Raw genomic sequence first — 19,142 nt, 5'->3', positions numbered from 1 at the left:
TACATTTTGAGTTAATTTTGGTGCATGGTGATAGACAACAGTCTAGTTTCATTCTTTTGCAGCTGGCTTTCCAGTTTTCCCAGCACCATTTATTGAAGAGGTTTTCCTTTCTCCACTATATGTTTTTGTCTTCTTTGTCGAAAATTATTTGCCCATATAGGTATGGGTTTACTTCTGGACTCTCAATTCTGTTCCACAGGTCCGTGTGTCTGTTTTGCTGCCAATACCATGCCGTTTTGATTACCGTTGCTTTGTAGTATAATTTGAAGTCGGGCAGAGTGATGCCTCCAGCCTCGTTCTTTTTTCTCAGGATGGCTGTGGCCATTCAGAGTCTTTTGTGCTTCCATACAAATCTGATGATTTTTTGTTCTACTTCTTCAAAAAATGTCGATGAGATTTTGATAGGGATTGCATTAAATCTGCATAATGCTTTAGGTAATATGGCCATTTTAACTATGTTGATTCTTCCAATCCGAGAACACGGAATATCTTTCCATTTTTTTGTATCTTCTTCGATTTCTTTTAATAGGGTCTTATAGTTTTCATTATATAGGTCCTTCACTTGCTTCGTTAAATATATTCCTAGGTATTTTATTCTTTTTGTTGCAATTGCAAAAGGAATTATTTTTTCCACTTCTTTTTCTGAGGCTTCATTATTAGAGTATAGGAACGTTATGGATTTTTGAACATTGATTTTGTATCCAGAGAATTTACTGTATTTGCTTATTGTTTCTAGTAGTGTTCCTGTGGAGTCTTTAGGGTTTTCTATATAGAGAATTATGTCATCTGCAAACAGTGACAGTTTGACTTCTTTGTTTCCTATTTGGATGCCTTTTATATCTTTCTCTTGTCTGATGGCACTCACTAGGACCACCAATGTTATATTGAATAACAATGGCGATAGCGGCCAGCCTTGCCTTGTTCCTGATCTTAGAGGGGGGGGGTGTTAGTTTTTCACCATTAAGTATAATGTTGGCTGAGGGTTTGTCATAGATGGCCTTTATTATGTTAAGATACTTTCCTTCTATACCAATTTTGTTAAGTATTTTGATCATAAATGGATGCTGCATCTTGTCGAAGGCTTTTTCTGCATCTATTGATATGATCAAATGATTCCTATTTTTTAATTTGTTTATGTGGTGTATCACATTAATTGATTTGCGTATGTTGAACCATCCCTGTGCCCCTGGGATGAAGCCCACTTGATCGTGGTGTATAATCTTTTTAATGTGTTGCTGTTTTTGGTTCGCTAGTATTTTATTTAGGATTTTTGCATCTGTGTTCATGAGAGATATTGGTCTGTAGTTTTATTTTTTTGTGTTATCTATACCAGGTTTTGGTATCAGAGTAATATTGGCCTCATAAAATGAGTTGGGAAGTATTGCTTCCTCTTCGATTTTTTGGAAGAGTTTGAGGAGAATAGATATTAAATCTTCTTTGAGTGTTTGGTAGAATTCACCGGTGAAGCCATCTGGTCGTAGACTTTTACTTTATGGTAGGTTTTTGATGATTGGTTCAATTTCCATACTGCTATTTAGATTTTCCAGTTTTTGATTCAGTCTAGGCAGGTTGTATTTTTCTAAGTACTGGTCCATTTCTTCTAGGTTATTAAATTTGGTATTATATGCTTTTTCATAGTATTCTTGTATGATCCTTTGCAAATACAACAGAATTTTAAAAGAATTATACACCATGATCAAATGGTATTTATTCCAGGTATACAAGGTGGCTCAACATAAGAAAATTAATCAGTGTAATACACCACATTAATAGATGATGTGATGCTGACATAAGGCTAGACACACACAACAATGGAATAAAATTGGGAGTCCAAAAATAAATCCATATATCTATGGCCTATTAATTTTTAACAAGAGTACCAAGACCATTCAATGGGGGAAATACAGATTCTTCAACAAAAGGTGCCGAGACAACTGCATATCCACATGCAAAGAATGAAGTTGGACCCCATCTCATACTATATACAGAAATTAACTGAAAATGGCTCATAGACCCAAATGTAAGAGATAAAGCTATAAAATTCTTAAAAGAAAACAAGGGTAAATCTTCATGACCCTGGACTTGGAAGTGGATTCTTAGATATGACATTGGAAGCACAAGCAACCAAAGAAAAAAATAAATTGGACTTCATCAATATTAGAAATTTTTGTGAATCAAAGGACATCAAGAAAATGAAAAGATAGTCTACAGCCATCCCACCCTGAACGTGCCCGATCTCTTCTGATCTTGGAAGCTAAGCAGGGCTGGGCCTGGTTAGTGCCTGAATGGGAGACCACCTAGGAATATCAGGTGCTGTAGGCATAAAAAAAAAAAAACGTACAAGAAAGTGAAAAGACAAGCTACAGAATGGGAGAAAATATTTGCAAATCATATATCTGAAAAGGATTTGTAGCCAGAATATATAAAGAATTCTTTATAATAATAATAATAAAAAAAATAACCTGACTTTAAAATAGGCAAAAGACCTGAATAGACATTTCTCCAAAGAATGTGTACAATGGCCAATAAACATGAAAAGATGCTCAACATCTTTAGTCATTAGGGAAATGTAAGTCAAAACCACAATGAGATACCACTTCACATATAACTAAGATGGCTATGATAAAAAAAAGTTTAAAAACAGAAAATAAAAAATGTTGGCAAAACATGTGGAGAAATTGGAATCCTCTTGCATTGCTGAGAGGAATGTAAAATGGTGTAGCTGCTGTTGGAAATGGTTTGGAAGTTCCTCAAAAAGTAATCATATGACCCAGCAATTCCACTCCTAGGTATAATACTCAAGAGAACTGAAAACATATTTATACAAAAACTTGTACATGCATATTCATAATAGCAAAAAGGTAGAGAAAAATCCAAATGTCCATCCATTGGTGAACTGATAAACAAAAATGCTATATCCGTACAATAGAATATTAATTAGCCTTTAAAATAAAATATAAGAGCAATGAAACATGCTGTGTGACAGGAATGAACCTTAAAAACATGATGCTAAATGAAAGACAGACACAAAAAGCCACATATTATATGATTCCACTTGTATGAAATAACCAGAATAGACAAATTCATAGATACAAAAAGCACAATAGTGGTCGCCAGGGTGGGAAAAGAGGGAATGGTAATGGGTATGGCATTTCTTTTGGGGGTGATGAAAACGTTCTGGAATTAGATATTGGTGGTGGTTGCACAATCTTGTGAATGTACTAACAACCACTCAATTGTATACTTTAAATAGTGAATTTTATGGTATGTCAATTAGATCTCAGAAAAAGGAAAAGGAAATGTTGAAAGCTATAGATAGAGAGGGAGATATTTCTATTTAATGGGTTAGGCAAAGCAGAGAGTAGCTTTCACTTAATTGGAAATGCACTTCTGCTGTAGTGTTTTTGTTCATTCATTCAACAGTTATTGAGCATGTGTTATGTACAAGAATCAAGGCAGTATCTGCTTCCACTTGCCTGTTGTCTCTTGAAGGCCTCAATAAGTAAACCAAGATCACCAAAAGTGAGAGGAAATTGCAGACGAGGACCAGTATAGGAGTCTGGGACATCTACCAGCCCCACACATTCCTGTCTACCCTTGTCCTGGAGGGCGTAGCCAAACAGTCGATTTACGAATTCTAGAAAAGACAAAAAGGGGAGAAAAATCAACATTCCCACACTTAAATGCAATAAATACATTCTTGAATGCCTAGCCCATGTAAGACATTGTGCTAAATGTTATGAATACCAAGATATCCCACATATAACTGCGAGGAATGATTTGTTATGAGACCAGTAGGTATATTCACATGAATCACCATCATCCCTTCCTGGGTGGACAATTTACCAAAGCAATGAGTTCAGCAGTGGGAAGTAGTAGAAGAAGCACAAGGAAAACTGGTTAATCAAGGTATTTTGATGTCTGAAGCTCTAACTCTACATGTTTGCCCACTCTTACATCTCAGAGTTTTACAAATAGTGTTGAGAACATAATGATGCATTGTATTTGGTTCAAATATCTGCTGCTATTCATGATCTACAGAAAATTAAATTGCAACATTCAATTTTTCCCATTAAATACTTCAAATTTTACTTAGTTATACTGGATTTGTTTCCCTCTTCACATAAAAACAAATTTTCTGACTTGATTTTCTTTCTTCTTGGTAACAAAGTAGATACAGTTAGATGACAAACTATCGGCAGAAATACCAAAGGGCCTTTCTCTTGAGCCAAGGCCTGAGGAGGCCTTGCATGCTTCTATGCTCTCTCTTTTGAAACCGTGCCACTACCACAAAGCCCAGGCTAGCTTACTGAAACCTCCAAGACCATGTGGAGCAGAGCTGAGTCACCCTAGTCAAGGTCATCCTAGATCAGCTACCAGCCAGTGGACCTCCAGACACATTAGCGAACTTCAGCCAAGACTCAAAAAACTGCCAAATCAAGCCTGCCAAGATCTGCAGAAGTGCTCAGCTAATCTGTAGACTTGTGAGCAAAAAGAAATGTTTATTACATGTCAATGAACTATTGTGGTTGTTTAATACATGGTATTATTACAGTAACAGACAATTAATACAGAGGACAATGACATTCTTCAACTCTTTAACACTGAGTTGCTACTAAGGCCATTAATCAGAGTTGTCTGCAAGCAGTTTCCATCTTTTTGAATATTTAGAATGGACATGTTTGGAAGGTATTTTGTTACCAGATGTAGACAGAATACGTTTTTTTCATGATTCGCTTTATGCTGAGGGATTACAATTAAGAACTAAACTTCACATTTTTTTTTCTAAAGCCATAATATTTGGCAATTTAAAAATGCTTTTCAAATTACCGTGTACCCAATATTTTTTCAGTGGTAGTTAATGATGTTTTATAAGAAGTTGAATTTAAGAGTAATAACTTCTGTCTTCAGTGGGATCCAGCAGAGGTTATTTTTCTCATTTGGATTTGGTTTGAGATTTGAGAATAACTTAATTATTTCATTTTATGTTTGAAAATTAGAAATATAGAGCTTTGTGGGAAATTTTATCTCAGATTCATTATGCAGACAGTAAAGCCTACTTAACTATCTTAATGATCACACCACATCAGCTAACTGACACATCAAGTTCCGGTTATTAAAACTCAGTCTTGTTGTTTAAGAATGAAATTAAAATATTGTTTTTCTTCTTAAAAAAAAAAACAAAAACAAACTCAGTCTGGCCCTTTCTTCCATATATTTGAAGACCCTCATTCCTTATAAGTTCAGTGATATATATATATATGAAAAAGCACCATTTCCCTAAACCAATTCTTGGTCAAAACTACTCAGTATGAAATATCAGTAAATATCAAATCATATTTCTCTTGCTGATTTTTAGTCACATTAAAAAAAATAACATAGATTCTCTTCCTAATGCATAGCTAATATGCACCATATATGAAAACAATTAAAAGCTTTAACATATCTTTTTGGGCTATAAACATTATAACTAATAATAGTTTAATGAATGCCAACAATATATGAAAATTTGTGTGTGTAACATGTAATTAGAATTAATCCTTACTTGTTTGTTTTACAAGTCTGTCAACATGAATCTAAACTAATTAAATATTACAAAATTTTGAAATATAACCAAATGGTACCTTCACAAGCTGTTCTAAAGAAAATACCTCAAAAACGCCCCCTACACACAATCTTTTCTTTTACCCAGTAAAGTCTCAAAATCTGGACAGGGAAAAATTTAAAGCCCATAATTTGAAAAAAAAAGAAAAAAAAAACAATTTATGCCTCTACCACCCACATGCCATTTTGAAAACAAGCTCCAGATATTGCTGGAGAAATAAAAGCACCAATTGAACTGTATTTATAGTGATTTCATTTCTCAATTATGAATCTAGATTAAAACCATTGGCGTCTATATAATGAACTCAATAGATGCCAAAATGACATTTCATAAAATTTAACAACCTGCTCCTGATTTTTAAAAAACTCAAAAAACTAGGAATGGAAGGATACCTCCTTAACATAATCTTAAAAATTTAAATCAACAATAATATTTTTTACTAAATCGTTAACAAAACAAGGATGCCTACTTTCCCTGTTTCATTTTAACATTGTTCTGCTATCTCCAGCCAACGCAATAAAACATGAAGCCAAAATAAGAGCAGTGACTACTGAAGAGAAAATATTAAAAATAAAGTTACTCATGGCCAGTGTGATTAAATATCTAAACTCAAGAAAATCAGTTGAAAAACTGCTGGAATTGATAGGAGAATTAAAATAATACAGAGGTTAATCACACTGGTTTGAATCACAGCTTCACCATGAATGGGATGAATAATTTTAGGAAGTTACCTTCTAAGTAGCAGTAGTCTCATCCACAAAAAGGGGATGATAATAATACTAATCTTACTGGTTTGTCATGAAGACAATGAAATGACATTTAAAGCACTTAAAGACATGGCATAGAACAAACATATAATAAATATCAGCAATACTAATAATTTCATTAATGTTATTATTTGATAATAGCACAATACAAAATAAATAGATATAAATCAAAAGCTTTACTAAATATCACCAATAATCATTGGGAAGACATAATGGGAAAAATATCCTATTCACCACAGCAACAAAAATTATAAAATATCTGATCTGATAGGATATTTGGCTAATCTGGGAAGCAAAAAGAAAAGTCAAAACAACACTTCCACACACTCCGTCCCACTCCCCACTTTCACCAGTTTCTGTTCAAACCTATTGCTATATATGGCAGCTTTGGCTTTCTACCTGTGGGAGGAGGAGGATGTGAAAAAGCAGACTGGGGAACAGATGTGTAGAGTCTCCCCATCAAGTCCTATGAATTGGTTTTGAGCAACTAAAGTAGTAGGACACTGAAAAGAACTGCTTATAGGTCACCTCTCACTTTTGGGACACCTAGAATGCCTCGACATACTCTATCCCTCAGAGTTAAAACCACTGATCGGGCTCTGATATCTAGAAACATTAAGTGACCTTTGGTCCCTAAATATACCTTGTTTAGGGATCACAGCACTCAGGTCTAAGGTGGAAGTTGTCTAGAACCTTTCACCAAGGAGGGTCATCAGAGACCTACAGTAATGTACAGCATGGTGACTCTAGTTAACAATACTCTAGTGTGTATTTCCAAGTTGCTAAGAGAATATATTTTAAAAGTTCTCACCACGCACACACAAAAATTCTAACTATGTGAAGTGGTGAATGTGTTAACTAATCTGATAGTGGTAATCATTTCTCAACACATATATACATGAAATCATTACATTGTACACGTTAAACTTATACAATGTTATGCCAATTACTTTTCAATAAATCTGGAAAAATTTTAAATGAAATCGATCTATAGAAATAATCTGTAAATCTCTTTTCCTGCTACATACAATTATTAAATCAATATGATTCTAGAACTCCATAATCGAGAGCTGTCTAAGAAAATAAGAAACCCAGAAATAAGCCCTATTACACATATTTAAATGAACATATTATGAAGTAGGTACTACAACTCATGGTAAAAAGATAAATTATGAAATAAATGTTGCAGTAGATTTTGGAAATATTCTTCGTAGTTATATTTTTTAATTGATCTCAACTACTGAGCATCAAAATTTCCTTTTTCAGTTTAATATTTAAAAATTCCAAATTTTATGAAGCACTGAAATTTTTTAAAGTTGAACTGTAAAAAAAAATATCTAGAAAAGAGGTATAGCAATCACATTTTAAATTTTTCAGGGCCTTCTAAGTTTAAAAGCAGATGTCACAAAAAAAAAGATAGACTTAAAAAGAAAGATTTTAAATAACGAATAAAAAATTTCTAAATCTGACAAAAAATATCAACTTAGATATCAAGAAACTCAGCAAACCCATGTAAGATAAATATAAATAAAAATGAAACCTCATCAAGGCATATTATGGTTAAAATGTTATTTTCCAATGTTACTGAGATTAGTTTTTTTTCTTCCTCATCTCCTTCAGATGATTAGGTTATTATTTGTAATACAATTAAGTTCATTCGTCACAGTGAGCATTCTATTTTGGAAATTCTTTCTCTCCCTCCATCCCTCCCTCCCTGTTTTTAATTAATTATTTTCTTAGGGATATGAAACATCATCATGGTTGTAAGAGTTAGAACTACAAAAAAGTATACTCAGAGAAGTGTCGCTCTCCCCTTATCCCTTCTATCCAACCCTCCTTCTCCCATTCTTTCTGCCCTGCTCCCACCCAACCTCCCATCCCCTGTAGTAGGTAAACAATGTCATTCATTTCTGGTTTATCCTGTATTCATTTTTTGCACAAATAAGTGTATGTGTGTATGTATATATGTATGTATGTGTATGTGTGTATGTGTGTTTGTACGTGTGTGTGTGTGTAAAGATTTCTTCAGTAAGAGACAGAAAGCACTAACCATAAAAGTTGTACTACACTGAAATCAAGAATATCTGTTCGTCAAAAGATACCATTTAAAGATTGTGGGGATAAATGCCAAAGACTAGAAGATATTTGCAATATGTTTATCTAACATAGATTTATATTCTTATATCTAAACTGCTTAGAGAACACCTACAAATCGCTAAGAAAAAGGCAGATAACCCAATAGAAAGATAGGCAAAAGACATGAACAGATACTTCACCAAACAGGATGTGCACATGATTAATAAACATACAAAAAGTGAGCAATTTCACTGCTCACCAGGGAAATGCAAATTAAAGCATAAATGTGATAACCACTACATACTTGCCAACTGGCTAAAATGAAAAAGACAGACAATTTCAAGTGTTGGTGAGGATATGGAACAACTGGAACTCTCATACACCAGTGGCAGTATAACTTGGAACAACAATTCTGTAAAACTGTTTGTCAGTATCTAATAAAGCTGAACATATACATGCCCTATAACCCATTACTGGGTTGTGGTATACCTTTATAATAATGGCCCCCAATGACACATGCCTCCAGTATCCATATCCCTTCACGATATAATGCTGCTGCTGCTCCCTCAAAGAGATAGATCTTTCCTTATCCCTTTGAATATACAGCTGGCCTTGTGACTTGCTTTGACCCACAGAATATGACAGAACTGATTTTGTGTGAGTTTCAGAGCATAGACCTTAAGAGGCCTTACAGCATCCGCCTTTGTCCTCTTAGGATCCAACTGCCCTGTAAAGAAGTCCAGGATATCCTTTTGGACAGAGAGGGTGCATGAGGAGAATTAAGGTGTCCTATCTCATAGCTAACAACAAAGTCTCAGACATGTAAGTAAAAACATTTGGACCTCCCTGTCCCACCCAGGTATGTTGAGTGGGCCTAACTGATACCATGTGAAGCAAAGACAAGTCATTCACACTGAGCTCTGTTCAAATGCCTGACTCACAGAATCATAAGCAATACAATGGCTGTTGTTTTTAAGCCATTACATTTTTTTTCATGTTCGACAATCTTTAATTCAAATATGAAAGTTCAATATAAGCCATTTGTAGGGTTTAGGACTTATTCTTTTAAAAACAAGAATAGAGGATTGCAACAAAATGATCTTTCCACTTTTTCTTCAGGAACTTTCAAGGAAAGGATAGATCATAGGGCCATAAAAGATCCATTTAGTCGTATTCACTTTCTCCCCCTACCAAAAGTCTTACACCCATTCCATAATCTTAATAGATATTCCTGAATGAAGATTTTTTAAGCCACTAAATTTTAAGGTGGTTTGTTATGCATCAATAGATAACCGAAAATGAATACACAGCAAAAGAAAAGGATACTTATGTTCACCAAAAGGACATGTACAAGAATATGCATAGCAGTACCATTTAAATTACCAAAACTGAAAACAACCTAAATGTCCATAAACAGTAGAATGGATACATTTTGGTATATTCATAAAATGGTATTATTCAGCAACAAGAATGACCAGATTGCAACAATATGGACGATTCTTACAAATATTATGTTGAATAAAAGAAGCCAGACTCAACACTCTATGTTTACATTTGTACAGAGAAGTTCAAAAACAAGCAAAACTGATCTAGGATGTAGAAGTCAGGAAAGTAGTGATGGTGGAGCTGGATAGTGATTAGAGGGGGACAGGGACTTTATGTTGCTCTCATAATGTTTTATATCTTGTTTTAAGTGCATGCTGCAAGGATATGTTTAATTTGAGAAAATATATTGAGTCATATGATTTGTGGACTTTTCTGTAAAGTTTACATAAAATTAAACCACTCTCCCTTTCTTTGATAAAAAAAAAAAATTAGTATTTTGAAATCAGCTACAGAATTTTTAAAATGCAGATTTTAAATAAATACAGAGCCTGAGTAACTCTCTCTGGGCTGTAACCTGGCCATCTGTGGCTCTGAATCGCCATAAACGATTCTGATACACAGCCCTATTGAAATATTAGGTCATTAGCAGAAAGAGTACTATTTCATTTCATCATTATCTTTCCTCTCAGAAATATTTTTGCCAAAGAACATGAAGCACAAACAACTGTCTTCAAATTGCAATTATCTAAAAGAGAGAAAATGGCAAAATACCCACTTCCACCCACTCCCCACGCCTCAGGTTTGGCTACTCCACCATTCAAAAAGCTTCTATCGATCATTAAATGCTTTAATTAGTTTCATACATATGTACTTAGCTTAAAGCATACCATTAAAATACCATTCTTTTGCCACTTTGAAGGGTGCTTACTAGATTATTTAAAATACGCTCTTAGATGCCATAAACATTTTTAATTAGAGCAAAAAAATGGTTGGCCCAGATTAAAAAAAAAAGTTTTAAACTCTAGCATCTACCTTAAAGATAACAATAGGCAAGCCTTAATTTGCAGGAGAAATACATGCCTTGTGAATAACTATAATTTTAAATCATTTTTGAACCACACCTATATTGCCTGTCTCTGAAATGATTCATTTAGTCATTTTGGAATGACTATATAAATGATTGGTAAATAGACAAACAGCTAGATAGCTATGCAGAAAACAGAAATGTGATGGGGCCAACTGTGTATAATCCATCATTTTCCCCCGGATCTGTTTCATGAAATACTCAAGATGTGTTGATCTCTCAGCACAAAAATTTCATAGATAAAAAATAAGATCCTCCTTACTAAGCTGCTATATCGTATATCAAGAGATTGTGGTTCAGAGAAGGCATTCGACAAATTAATGTTGAATGAAATCTAATTCAGTTTTTTGAAAGTGAAAAAAATTAAATGGTCAATTTAGTTGACACCAATCAAAGAAGAAAAAAGCCAGATGAAGTGATTTCACCAGTTTGGTGTCACATAGACAAAACCGGTTTGCATACCTTTTAAATTGCTTAGTGTTCTCCCATCTTCAGAGTTTTCATCACTTAATAAGGACAATTCAATATTTAATGACTTCTTTTCAAAAGACTAAAGTTTTACTTACCTGGGTCTCTCTCATGTATATGTGTGTAGTTTTCCAACATGAAAGTAAAGAAATTTGATAGCTGGACAAAATAAAAATACATTAATCAATTAATGAACCCCAATAGCTACTATGGCAAATACTGCTGGTGTTCCCCTTTACTCGTCTCCCAGCTGCTGTAGATGCTAATGGGTCCTGCCTCTATCCGTCCCCCTCCTCCCAAGGGTTCCCTTGGCAGATGGGTGGCACCTACCCCAGAGTGGCATAGGATGTCATATATCCCCGCTCCTGGGGGGCTGCCCATAGAAAATGATGACTGTAGAAAGGGTACTACAGCCCAGCCTCCAACCTCCCTTGCCATTGGGTGGGACGAACTCTGTGATGCATTTCACTCTTCAGAACTCCCAATGGGATCAGGCTAAGGTCAGACTTCTCTAGAACCCATATTTTTGCCTAGTTTCTTCTCCCGTTCTATCTGGCTTTCCTCACTCCCAAATAGGTTTTTCCTGAGAACACTCACTCAGGAAATCACTTGTATCAGTATCTCTGTCTCAGATTCTGCTTCTAGGAAACCAACCTAAGACAGCTACTAGATTTTGCTCATTAAGATTTCTTCCTTTCCTTTTTTGGTAGTGAGATTACGAGGTAAGGGATACTCTTAAATGTCAAATATATTTGTAAAACGAAATAAGGAAGAAGGGAGGAAGGAGAGAAAGAAGGAAATCCACCAGCATTCCAACCATTATCTAGATGCTGCCTCTATGCCTACCAATTATCTGCGAAGACCTGCATTTATACAGCACAAATAACTTCTTCTCTGAGCCCTGCCTTTCATGAAGAGTGAATACTAAGCAACCTTTACATTCTGGGAGTAGGTCTGGGAATTGAGGGAAGGAAGATTTTCCATACAAATATAAAAATTAATTATTTTAATCCTGTTGATAGGTTTATCAATTAAGAGTTGATTAGAAACCACAATGAAATACCACTTCACACACACTAGGATGGCTATAATCAAAAAGACAGATAATGGCAAGTGTCAGCAAAGATGCTGCAAAATCGAAGCCCTCATACACTGCTGGTGAGAATGTAAAATGTGTAGCTGCTTTGGAAAACAATTTAGCAATTATTCAAAAAGTTAAACACAGAGTTATCAGATGACCCAAGAATTCTACTTCTAAGCTTATACCCAAGAGAGTTGACAACATATGTTCATATAAAAATTTGCACACAAATATTCATAGCAGCATTATTTATATTATTTTCCAAAAAGTGGAAACAATTGAAATGATTTATCCACTGAGGAATGAATAAACAAATTGTGCTATATCCATACAATGGAATATTATTCAGCAATAAAAAGAAATGAAGTACTGATATATGCTACAACATGGATGAACCTTGAAGACATTATGCTCAGTGAAATAAGTCAGACACAAAAGGATTGCATGTTGTGTGGTTCCATTTATATGAAATGGCCAGAAAAGGCAAATCCATAAAGACAAAAAACAAATTAGTGGTTGCCAGTGGCTTTGGCTGGGGAGTGACTGCTAATGAGTATAGAGGTTTTTTTGGGGGGGCGGGGTAGCGGGAAGGTGATAAAAATGTTCTAAACTTTATTGTGGTGATGGTTACAACTTTGTGAATGTACTAAAGGCCATTAAAATTTATACTTTAAATGGGTGAACTGTATCTTAAGAAATCTGTTATTTAAAAAGAGTCAATGTTAAAGAATGTCCTAATAATGGAATGTATGTATATAAAGCATATCAATTTGAGAGCTCACTCTGCCCTTATCTTCATCACTATATTCTACAGTGCTTAAAAGCCTGCTCTGTGAGCTCCTAATCAAAGCAAAGGGAGAATCCGATTGAATCATAGGATATCATTTTTATAGCTGCCAAGAATAAATCCTGCAATTCCTTTAATTCTTTTTGAAATTTTCTCAATTATTTTTAAAGATTATATAATAAATTTACAGATAAATACGACTGTTGAAAACTACAAACGATACAGAATGAAAATGAGAATTCCTCTCCCACTTACTTCTACCCATCAATATCACTCCTGTCCCCAGAAATAACCACTGTAAATACTTTACTGTACATCTTTTACAATTGATCTTAGCCAAAAGGCCAAGAAGAAATATTGCATATTTTTTTCTAGACTTTTGCTGTATGTTTAATTTCCTTTCACATATATGGCATAAAACTCTACATTTTGTTCTACTGGTGAATTTTTTTCATCAACAATTATATTGGAGATCTAAGATCCTTTTATTGTTAAAAAGTACTTCTTTATCAAGCATTATAGCTAGATTTATATATCATTTTCGCAAGCTTAAAAGGGGCCTTCCTTGCCCATCTACATTTTCTTCTAGAACTTTCATAAATTTGTTCCCAGAAAATTCTTCCATTTTTTAACTCCTTAATGTGTTTTCTCCTTCATAAAGTAACAACTTTACTTCCTTTAATTCTTTTAGGGGCACTAAGACACATACCCCCAAACAGAATAAGACAATTTTTATTAGTTAACTAGACATCTGGCAGCCTTCTTAAAAACATGAACTTTAGAACTAAAAGACACCATCTTCATCCCAAATCATATCTCTCTCTCAACAGCTAGCTCCAAGAAAGTGTCACTACATCTTCTATTAAAGCCTTTCACCAAGTTTCCTCAGCTTAAAATGGACCCAAACTGACATAGTTTGGGTCAAAAAATAACCCAAACTGTTATTCTTTCAATAACAAGGGGTAAAGAGAAGCATTTTACCAAAAAAAGAGACAAGTTTGTGAAACATACCTGCAATTGGCCTTGTTCATCGGCATATTCGATGGACTGAAAGATGGTGAGGGCATGGCGTTGTCTGGTCTTCAGACGAGCTCTGTAACCTCGGTACCAGTTCTGGATGATCAATGCAGCTCTTAGGACTGCAGACCCGCAGGATATGAAAGTAAGAGAAAAACAGTTACTATCCAGCTATGGTGGGGAGTAGGTGTGTCAGAAAAAAAGATCGGTCCACCTGGATTCCTCAGTTCTAAGAACATAAAAACTACAAACAATAAGGCTTACCTTCATGTTTTTGTAAAATGTCCTCAAGTGTCAAATACTCAGAGAAAAATGATGGCATAGAGATTAAGAGTAGAATTTTTAGAGCAAGACCACCTGAATTTGAATTCCAGCTCTGTTGGTTACTATGTGACTTTGGGTAAGTTATTAAACTCCCAAAGCTCAGTTCCCTCATCTGTAAAATGGGGATTAAAATAGCACCTACCTCAGGCACTATTTAGGCACATGAAAGCTACCTATGCCCTATGAAGAAGCAATTCCATTCTTGACTTTACACCCCAAAGCAATTCTCTCACAGTCCATAAAAAAAAAAAAAAATACGGCAATACGATGCTTCTTTGTGGCAGTAGAAATTCTGACACCGATACAGCCTGGCTGTCCATGGCTAGGAAAGAGAATGTATAACTGCACTGGGTGTACACCATGGAGTATGAAGCCACGATTGGAAGCAAGAGATTAAATAAACCCACAGCAACGTGAATGGATTTTTAAAAATTGTGCTTCAGTTATAACAGTTATTAAAAAGTTAGAGACAGAATGAAATATGATACCATTTTATATAAATTTAAAATTCATATACACAAAACCACCATACACATTTCATAAGAATATACACAAAGGAAAAGATACACACTAAACCTAATAAATTGGTTATTTATGGAGGAGGGTGAATGAGCATCAGATACACAAATAAAAGTAAATAAGCAAATTAATTAACATATAAAAAGGTTTTGCACAGACCAATGGTGACAATGTACCATGAACTGAGAAGTATAATTCACTCCACCTTCAACAGCTAAGATTCAATTGATAAGAGACAGATGGATAAATGAACATATCTCCCTTCTTCATAGAGTTACTATGAGGACAAACTGAGATACTACAGGTGAAAGTTTAGCCCAATGCCTGATATAAAGCATTTATGTTCAATAAATGGCCACTGTGGTTAAAAGTATTGTCTTGTTTGTGGACTATTCAGACACACTGACTCATCTGGGGCTGGAGCCTTTGCACCATCCTATAGCTTCATAGATGAGAAATAATGAGATTTAAAATATAGGCTCTTGTGCCTTCCTCAAATTTAAAAGTGAAGAGCAATCAACACCAGCTGGCTCCTTTTATTCATGCTATAATTTTTCGCATTTAGCACATAAAAATTAAGAGTTGACTATTAACAGGAACAATTTAGGTTCTGATAGCAAGAATCCAGCCTCCAGTCCCAGCATCCTTGGTTTAGTACTGCTGTGGTACACCAAGTAGACGCGTTATCTGAGAGTGTTTATTTACAAGCTTCTTCAAGGCTCTCGGGTTTCAGAGACTCTCATTTCATTATTCAGCTTCCAGAAAACCCCAGGAAATAGACATAAGGTCAAGTATCATAATTTATAGGGGGAAACCACAGAGAGAAAGAAAGAGTAACTTGTTCAATATCGCAAAGCAAATAATTGGTAGTACCATGACTGAAATCTTGTGTTCTCATCATATCATTATGGAGAGCCCAGGGTCACCTGAAAGGTCTGTTCTGTAGGACAGTCAGTTATGTCCATCCAATACTCACCCTGGGGCTCTCTGTTCACCAAGCACAATGTTCCAGTGCTATTTACAGAGCACTTACTGAGGGCCAGGCAGTGGATCCTTCCTGCGGTCCTCACCACACTGTGAAGCTGAGACACACTAACTTACTTAAGGTCACTTAGTAAGTGGAAATGGACAGCAAGGAATTGAATACAAGTCTCACTGACCCCATAGCCCAAGTCCTTAACCTTTTTCTGTGCCTCAGTTTCCTCCTTTGCACAGTGGTGTTGTGGAATAAAGTCTCTTCTATTTAGTATTAGGGACACCAATAATAATAATCAAGCTTATTATTTCTATAATTGATAATTGTACAAAATAGCTACCATATGTTAAGGGTCTACTATAAGACATTTAGTCCCACAAGTATTATCATCTCCATGTTATACAGAAGAAGACTTCAGATTTAGAGAGGCAAAGATCTTGCTCAAAGTTACTTACCTAGTACGGACTCAGGTTTTCTGGGTCCAAACCCTGGCCTCTTCCCACTACAGCCAGTTACCTAATTGTACTTTTCTTTCCTTTGAATAATAGCCATCATTTATTGAGTGCCTACTATGTGCCTGGCATTAACCTAGACACATTACATATACTACTGCTTCTATTCCTCCCCTGCAAGGACAAACAGGCCTTCTAAGCCCCCTCTCCCATCTCTGCCTTGCTTCTGTCCAGTCCCTTGCTGTGGACCCCAGCCCACACCCCAGGGGAGGAGTTGCTATTTCATGTGGTAAACACATGATACATTCATGGGCTATCTTTTACTAGTGGGTGTGGGTACTGTACCTTGGAAGGTAGACAGCCATGCTCAGTTCCTTATCTCTTGCACTTCTTCTTCTACTCCAATCAGTAAGCTGAGCAGACCCCGACCCTGACCCCTCCCATACTTGGAAATCCACCATCATGTTTGCATTCCTGCACCTGAGTCCCTACACCTGAGCACGAATGCTACTTACTAAGCTATCATGTGTCAGTTCTCACCCTGCGCTTCTCTAGTTAGCTTACTGGTGCTGAGGCTGGGACTCTGCTGGCCACATTTGCACTTTGCCAATTGCTCCATGTTTGGCTCTGTCAATAGGGGCAGTAGAAGGAAATGGAGAGGCTGAAGGAGAAATGGGAGATACTCCTTCCTGTCTGCTTCCTGTTCCCGTTAGTGCAACCTAGCAACTGCTCTTCATCCCCACAGCAGTTTCTCCTGGCAGCCATTGAACCCAGTTTGCAGTTTACTCAGCACTTGCAAAACTAGCCTCATGGCAGCCCCTCAGCGACACCAATACCAGCTGAGCAGCCCCCTCTTCTCAAAGATCTGAGTTTCAGTTCTGGAGGACCCCTCTTCAGGTCTCTAGATTTTAATAATTCCAATCTTTCCCCTTTGTTCTAGCAGCCCTAGAAGTGGTAACTTTCCTGCAGTTGCTACCTCCATACACCTTGGAGTTCTTTTTCAGGGACCCTTTTAGTAACCAGGTTAACAACTTGATACCTAATTGACAATTGTTTACGTTCAGTTCTCTCTATTTAGATCACTCTTAGTCTCTGCCTCCTGACTAGACCCTGCCTGATGAGCTAGTCCCATGGGGGTGGGAAAAGTAGGTCCTGCTTAGCCCTCCAGCCAGCTGAGGACCCTCCTCTGGAGCGGAAACTGCCAAAATGGTAAAAAGTAGAGCTCAGATTTGATGGACACTACTCGAGGGGGTTGTTAGCTCCATAACCCCCAACCCTCCCCACAGAGTTGAAGATCTGTGTTGTCCAGGCCTGATCTTGTTAGACAGCTTAGATCCACTTCTGGTCCTGCTGCGTCTTGGCATAGTGGGGCTTGTCTTCCCTGTCACACTAACTCCACGCAGAAAAAAGACAAAAATAAAGTCTTTGCCTTATGTGTCCCAAAATCCTTCTGTTTATAGAAGGAAGCAACAGTATAGGTTGAATAAATTACCTGGCCAAATATCAAAAACAAATGATATTTGCTTTGTGTGACCGGTACTGTGCTTGGTGCTTTATATGGATAATTTGAGTTGATTTGATTTCAGTCCTCCCAACAATCCTAGGAAGTATTATTATACTTATTTTACAGATAAGGAAACAGAGGTTCAGAAATAATTTGTTTGGGGTCATTTCACTTGTCAGTGGGACAACACAGAGTCAAATCCAGATCTCTGTAATTCCAGAACCTGAGCTTATAACCATTTTGCTATACAGCCCAGACTGGCGTTTGCAATCAGCCATAAAAACTGAGACAGTACATAGAATCGTATCTCCCTCCCACATCTTCCCCACCACATGTTCCCCATTCTCTTTACCTGATCTACTGTTCACGGCACTTTTTACCACCTGATATTCTATATAGTTATATGTTTGTGTGTTTATTGTCTATCATCCCCTATTAGCTAAGCTACATGAGAACAGGGACTTTATTTTGTTCACTGCTATGTCCCCAGCACCTGGGGCAAGGCCCGGCAATGGATATTTGTTGAATGAATGAATTAAATAATAAATAAATGAATAAATACCTTCTAGGGTTGTTATAATTATACACAATAAAAAATTAGCAAAGTGCTGATATAGGTACTAATAATATATTAATTAATTGATTAATATAAAGTGCTTAGTATAATGTTTGACATACAGGAAGCACTCAATAAATGGTAGATACTTTTTTAAAAAAAGTAAGGCAGATATGAAAAGATGCTCAACATCACTAATCATCAGAGAAATATGAATTAAAATCACAATGAGATATCACCTCACACCTGTCAGAATGGCTGTCATCAATAAATCAACAAACAAGTGTTGGCAAGGATATGGAGAAAAGGGAACCCTCTTGCACTGTTGGTAGGATTGCAAATCGATGCAGCTACTATGGAAAACAGTATGGAGGGTCCTCGAAAAAATTAAAGATAGAAGCTACCTTATGACCCAGCAATTCTACTTCTGGGTATTTATCCAAAGAAATCCAAAACACTAATTCAAAAAGATATATGCACCCCCATATTTGCAGAGCTATTTATAATAGCCAAAATATGGAAGCAACCTAAGTGCCCATCAATAAACAATTGGATAAAGATTTCGTACATATACACAATGGAATATTACTCAGCAATAAA

The 19,142-nt window shown here is 36.0% G+C and overlaps 1 protein-coding gene and 1 pseudogene across 11 annotated transcripts in view; one reads left to right on the top strand and one right to left on the bottom strand.

The window, feature by feature from the left end:
• The window catches only part of PPEF1 (protein phosphatase with EF-hand domain 1), a 110,096-nt gene that overhangs the window by 49,349 nt on the left and 41,605 nt on the right, over nt 1-19,142 (bottom strand). For all 11 annotated transcript variants that reach the window (XM_011363003.2, XM_023532321.1, XM_023532325.1 and 8 more), the window contains 3 exons: nt 14,206-14,333; nt 11,425-11,485; nt 3,477-3,637 (listed from right to left, as the gene is read on the bottom strand). In XM_011363003.2, coding sequence (XP_011361305.1) covers nt 3,477-3,637; nt 11,425-11,485; nt 14,206-14,333 — 350 coding nt within the window. The remainder of the gene's footprint in view (nt 1-3,476; nt 3,638-11,424; nt 11,486-14,205; nt 14,334-19,142) is intronic.
• Nucleotides 2,204-2,322, top strand: LOC111741785 (annotated as a pseudogene).

The sequence above is a fragment of the Pteropus vampyrus genome, unplaced genomic scaffold (assembly GCF_000151845.1).
Source record: "Pteropus vampyrus isolate Shadow unplaced genomic scaffold, Pvam_2.0 Scaffold81, whole genome shotgun sequence".
Classification (NCBI taxonomy): domain Eukaryota; kingdom Metazoa; phylum Chordata; class Mammalia; order Chiroptera; family Pteropodidae; genus Pteropus; species Pteropus vampyrus.
This window is presented reverse-complemented; position numbering and strand designations above follow the sequence as displayed.